This window comes from Castanea sativa, chromosome 1 (genome assembly GCF_040712315.1).
Source record: "Castanea sativa cultivar Marrone di Chiusa Pesio chromosome 1, ASM4071231v1".
Taxonomy (NCBI): domain Eukaryota; kingdom Viridiplantae; phylum Streptophyta; class Magnoliopsida; order Fagales; family Fagaceae; genus Castanea; species Castanea sativa.
In genome coordinates this window covers 3480879-3487129 of record NC_134013.1, presented here as the reverse complement: position 1 = coordinate 3487129, position 6251 = coordinate 3480879, and the positions used below count along the sequence as shown (strand labels likewise).

At 35.6% G+C, this 6251-nt stretch overlaps 1 protein-coding gene across 1 annotated transcript; it reads right to left on the bottom strand.

Moving 5' to 3' along the window:
- Positions 1–524: 524 nt before the first annotated feature.
- Positions 525–4252, bottom strand: LOC142630237 (D-3-phosphoglycerate dehydrogenase 3, chloroplastic-like). Its single transcript, XM_075804217.1, has 6 exons — positions 3775–4252; positions 3438–3615; positions 2356–2732; positions 2044–2154; positions 1851–1946; positions 525–1397 (listed from the first exon to the last, which is right to left on the bottom strand). The coding sequence occupies exons 1-6, from the start codon at positions 4156–4158 to the stop codon at positions 726–728; spliced, it is 1818 nt and encodes a 605-aa protein (XP_075660332.1). The 5' UTR covers positions 4159–4252; the 3' UTR covers positions 525–725.
- Positions 4253–6251: the final 1999 nt, after the last annotated feature.

The following is a 6251-nucleotide window of genomic DNA, read 5'->3' as shown; positions in this document are numbered from 1 at the left end:
TCAATTGAGTAATTAGAATTCAATGGTTACTATTTGTACTATAATTTTACAAAGCTAACATTTAAAAAAAAAATTAAAAAAAAAAACAAGAAGAAGAAGAAGCTAAATATGGGCTCTTTAACCAACCAAGAAATAAACATTTTTTGGTTAAACTTGCTCTAGTTTCATGATCCTAGCCTCCAAGGCATGATGTTGGGCTGGTCTCAATGAGTCTTGGGCTAGGTTGCAACATTGGGCTTGTTAGTGATTAAAGAATGTGGATAAAAAAGGAGAGAAAGAAAACCATGTCTACTGCTAGAATGCATTGAAAACCATGTCTACTATTAGAATGCATTGAAATCCTCCTTCAAATTCTAGTCATCCAGTAGCAAGTTCATAGGGAAGGTAAAGGAAAATAAATCATCTAGTACTTAGTAGACTCCAGACAAATGATGCTGTTCCAGCACTACTTACTCGTGTAGGCACACAAGCCCTACAAAAGTAGTTAGAAGACTCATAACACCAATGTGGTAGATGGAACTATATAACTGAAGGCTTTCCTTATCATATAAACATTTCTTATATTCATTGAGCTTTACAACAACACCAGAGGCATGCATGAGACTAAACTATAAATAATAAAAAAATTGTACAAAACCTAATTTATCTGAAAGAGAACCTCTCCATCTGTCTTCATAATTGGGCATCAGACTTAACTCCCAAGACTATGGTGATATTGGCTTACATTACAATTTCAGGAGAACAAACTCCTCAATGGCTGGAATACCCCCAATTTTCTTTAGAGCTACCCCACTGGGCTCTTCATCCACACCAATAGTCATGACTGCTTGTTTTCCTGGGGCAGTCCTTCCAACACTCATGAAGCTCACATTTACATTCTCCTCAGCCAATATGCTCCCCACCTTTCCAATTATGCCTGGTTGATCAACTTGCCTGCACAGAATAAGACTGCCTTCCAGGCTCACATCAACCGGAAATGATCCAATCTTTGTCAAATGGGGTTTCCCGTCCTTCACTCTTCCATCAATTTTAATATCACCAGAATCTGCAATTGCACTAGCGAATTTTGATTCTACATTGGCAATATGAACCTGGATGAACTCAAGTGGATTCTCAGGTGAGCCATCCAGCAGAATTAATTCTTCTGTTATCTTCAGTCCTCTTTGTTTGGCAATGAAGTCAGCATTGACTAAGTTCACAAAAACACTGGAAATAGGCTCAATTAGACCCTTGGTAACAGTAGCACGGAGCAGCCGAGTGTCTAGATCATCTGGTGCTCTGGCAGAAGCATATGTAACCTTCACTGATTTCACACCACTACCACTGGCAACCAGTTGCATGGCTAGCCTTCCAAGTTTTTCTGTCAGTGCAACATATGGCGCAAGTGCTGATAAAACCTGACATCAAAAAACATGTGAGATCATGTCTTCACGTATTATATAAGCACAGCAGAGAGCTCACAACCTATCAAATAATTGAGTCTACATAGAAATTTAATTGTTGAATTCTGGGGAAAAGAAGAACCAAGTAATTGGAGGAATATTAATTTATAACTATCATAAAGTTATAATTTCCAATTATATTGCTCTAAATTTTGAACGTGAAACCCTAGAACAAAGGTCTTCACCATATATACAGAATGCATCCCATGTATCTCTCAACAAGGGCAGAAATTTCGTCTTAGAATGACATGTACATAATAATTTCATGAGAACTCTCCAGTTGGAGATAAGTCTTTTGTGATGGGATTAATAACAGATACTAACAATCTACCAAGAAAAAATTTATAGCCAATCATCAACCATAATTTAAGGAAATGAAATCTAGTGAAAGAAATTCAGGTTTAATACCTCAGCAGGAACCATGGGGGCATTCACAGCAGTTGCAGCAAGTTCCCCTTTCAATGCTCCAACAACAGCTTCAGCTATTTCAATGGCCACACCTTCCTGATTACAAGAACCCAGCATTGTAGGACTAGATAATTATGAAGGACAAGAAGTATATAAACTAAAAGGAGTGGTCAGAGTAGGTGATCAATTACACCTGAGCCTCTGTAGTGCTGGCACCAAGATGAGGAGTTAAAGTTAAACTTTCATGCTGGACCAACTTACTGTCATTTGGTGGAGGCTCTTCTATGAAAACATCTAGTGCTGCCTGCAGAGACATACAATTGATTAACTCATCTACATGTGGTTGTATAACAGATACAACAACAGTGGCAGCAACCAAGCATTAGTCCGAAAATTTTGTATACTCAACAGACAAGTCAAAGTCAGCCACATATATTCCTCTCTATGCTGTTGTATACATAGATATAAAACAAAAAAAAATTACATTTAACAGCAAAATAAATACCTGAGCAACGATACCAGAATCCAGGGCTCGAAGAAGAGCCTCCTCATCAATTACACCACCACGAGCAACATTGACAATTCGAACTCCCTTTTTCACTTTAGAGAAAGTATCATCATTGAACATCTGTGAGGTTGCAGGAGTAAGAGGCATGTGCATGGAGATAAAATCTGCTCTTGATAAGGCTTCATCAAAGGTCACCAACTCTACACCAATTGCCTGGGCACGGTCTGCGGGGGCGTATGGATCATGTGCAATCACATGCATTCCAAGTCCCTTGGCACGCCGAGCAACTTCTGATCCAACCTTTCCAAACCCCATGACAGCCAGAGTTTTCCCCACCAGTGACACCCCAACATATTTATTTCTCTGCCACTTCCCTAGACACACCAAATCACTTTACCAAATAAGAATTCCAGCATTTTATAAGCAACATCAAGTGATTAAACCAAGGATAAGAGACTTAGTTGAGTTCAGAACACGTTATTGTTAGATTTATAGCTAGATTACATACACAAACTGAACCATACCGTCTTCAACTAAATATTTTTTTTATTTAACTATGATCACAAAAATGGTCATAACCACCAATTCTACATATTTTATGAAGTAATTATGAAGAAAAAAGACTTTCTAATTCAGATTTCTGCTAAAAATAATCATATCCTCACACAATTCTCTTTAAACTAATCAATATTTATTTTTATCCCTTTTTAAACATTCAAAATTTAATGGGTGGGAATAGGTTCTAACTTCTAATTTGCTCATTCTTAGTGTCGCCGATACCAAAAAGGAACCTTTTGTTACCTTGGGGTAATGGTAAAGAGCATCTATCATAAATGGACATGATAGGTTCAAATCATATATACATATAAAACAAATATCTCATAGTGAATTGACTCTGTATCTTAACAGCAATACTAGCTTCAACTAAACAACAAAAACCGTTTTCAAAATTTCAATACAGTCCACCGAAAAGCCAAATTAAGTTAGTTAACACAAAGCACACAAACCGCTCGAGGAAATGACTAAATGAGAATTTTTTTTTGAAAGAACCCAAAATAAAGAATCAACAAAGCACAAACCGGCTTTGAGTGATGCACTGGCTTGAGCAATATTACGAGACATGGCAGTAAGCAAAGCAATCCCATGCTCAGCAGCCGCAATGGTATTAGCCGTAGGAGCATTAATAACAAGGCAACCATGTTCAGTAGCAGCCGAGATATCAACATTATCGATTCCAACACCCGCACGACCCACTACCTGTTGAAATATTCATAAGAAAGTAGTGTGGTTAGTTATGTGACGAAGTCATCATATATTGGATAATAATAAGAATTAGTGGTTAATATAACAATATCAGAGCAAAAACACTTAAGCTTTATATGTTATATTAACTACTCAATTGGAGTTTGTACAAACCTTGAGTCGCCCTCCAGAGGACTCGAACAACTCGCGTGTGACCTTAGTGCCACTGCGAACAATCAAGGCGTCACAAAGAGAGATCTTGGTGCATAGCTCTTCGGTACTAAGGTTGTAAGAGCAATCAACGTTGGCAAAAGACTTCAAAAGATCAAGACCCGCCTCGCCTAGCTTCTCGGCGACGAGGATAGTGGGCTTGGAGTTCATGAGGGACATTGTTATGAAGGAATTGGGTTTTCTGTGAGGAGAGGAAAAGGAGAAGGAAGAGGGAAGAGAGAGTTTCCATGAGATAAAGGAAGATGATAGTGGTGTTGTTGTAGTAGTAGTAGTGATGTTGTTTAGAGGTTTTGTGAAATTGAGGTAGAACGAGGTTGTCACTGCCATTTTAGTTAGCTGTGTCTGTGTTCTGTTTCTATTTTCGTTTCTGAGCGGATATTTTTTTTTTTTTGGTAAACTTCTGAGCGGATATTTTGGGATTTAGATTACGAGTTGCTTGGAGACACATTGACTCTTGTTTTAAAACCTGACAGCTCGTGGGACTTTTTATTTTTTATTTTTATAAAGAGTTTATATTTATAATATTCACTTTTGATAATAACTCTTTATTATTAAACTAACACTAATCAATTTTTAATATAAATAGAGAGTTGAGCTAACTGGAACCCACAGCCCGTAGGACCTATTTTGAGAAAAATTAAATAAAGGAAAAAAAATTAATGGATGCCCTATTTTAAAATTAATAAATTTTTTTAAAATTTTTTATACAAACAATGGTACAGATACAAATTTTTTTCAAAGATTTTTATAAACAGCTTATTGGCAAATAAAAAAGTGAAGTTATTGGTGGGCCTAAATGAGAATTATTAAGAAGTTGGTCGCAACAACAGTTTTTTAAAATGTTGTAAAATAGTTTATAATTGAAATGAAAGTAGTGTCAAAATTTCCTAAAAGAAGTATTAACAATTGTCCAAAAAGTATCTGTTCACAAGATCCTTAATCAAAAATATATAAATATATTTTTTATCATTTGATAGTTATATTTTTTTTTTGAGCAAAGACGATAGGTTATCATTTAAATTACACGGATGAATTGGGGTGGAACATCCTAGGAGAATATTATCCTCATAGCAACATAATAAATAACTGACTTTTATTTATTTTTGTTATGAGTTTAAAAGTTCACATATTAATTTGTAAATTTTATACAATAAAATTTGTAACATTCTAAAATCTAAATATAGGTTCACAAAAATTCTTTTGCTTTTCATTAATGCTATGCTTATGCCAATAGCGGCAAATAAAAATTCTACAAGTAAAGCAATATTACTTCTTCTTCTTCTATTTCTTTTTTTTTCTTTTTTTTTGTGGTAATAGCTTTTTTTTATCAACCTTTGTTCATGGGTTTAGAGTTTAGACCTACATTGCTGGAACATTTGCACCTTGTTTTTGCTTCGTGTTGGACACAATTCCACACGCACAAGCACAATATCTCGCACAGGAGAATTATGTGATAAAATTGGGATGAGTTACACGTGTGTAATATATAGATAAAGCTCAAGTTCAAATTAAGTTCCATATATTAAGAAGTTTACAACGTGTGTAATATATAGATAAGGCTCAAGTTCAAATTAAGTTCCATATATTAAGAAGTTTACAATGGTTTATAAAGAGTTCGTTCCAATCCAATATGGGGTTCACATAAGAATCAAAGTGTTTGGAACACATCCACACCAATAAGAAAAACTTGGATTTGTTCGAAACAAGGCACATATCAGGGAACTAGAATTTCTACTTGAAAGGACCAAAGTTAACTAAGTTATGTTTCAGATGCGAAACAAACACTCAAAATTTGCGGTTTGCCCCGGGCCACGATTGCTTATTTGTCCGGTGCCAATTAGAATAGAAAAAATAATTTTGAAATTACTGATAGCAAGTGATAGATCAAGGCATTAATACTTTGTTTTCGTTTGTTGAATTCTTTTTAATGAAGAGTTGCAAAATAAACATAAATTCAAAGCTAAGCATGTAAACTAAACAGATATAAAGGTTTCTGGGAATGCCCCTATTTTGTTTGGATGGCGATATGGACTCTCTCTAGCTGCGAAGAACCAGCATGTTTAGAGGGTATTTGAATTACTTATAATCAAACCAAAGCAAGCATTCATGGACATCATAAAAATAGAAGATGTGTTAATTATATTAATAATAATAGAAGAATACATCCATGTTGTTCATTGTAAGATACATTTTGGTCATTTGGTCATACATGCGACTAATGACTAAAAGTAGATAAGAAGGTATCAGCCAACTTCTGACCCAATAGAACCTGAGATGCAGTATCCAAGTGCAGCTTGTCCGTGTTGAAGTGGGATCCCTTAGCATCAATGCACTTGACATTGTTAAGATTTATGCTTAGCTGAGCCTCTCTTACAGTTTCCATTAAGGCTGGGCCTTCTGCTGATGCAATCGCAACCTGC

What these genes read in the sequence shown, in the direction of transcription:
- LOC142630237 (XM_075804217.1), bottom strand. Translation starts at nt 4,158, where the DNA reads ATGGCAGTGACAACCTCGTTCTACCTCAATTTCACAAAACCTCTAAAC. An exon ending in CCAGCACTACAGAGGCTCAG is followed by an intron (nt 1,947 to 2,043) that starts GTGTAATTGATC and finishes TCTTGTAATCAG; the next exon opens with GAAGGTGTGGCCATTGAAAT. An exon ending in CCCCCATGGTTCCTGCTGAG is followed by an intron (nt 1,398 to 1,850) that starts GTATTAAACCTG and finishes TTTTGATGTCAG; the next exon opens with GTTTTATCAGCACTTGCGCC.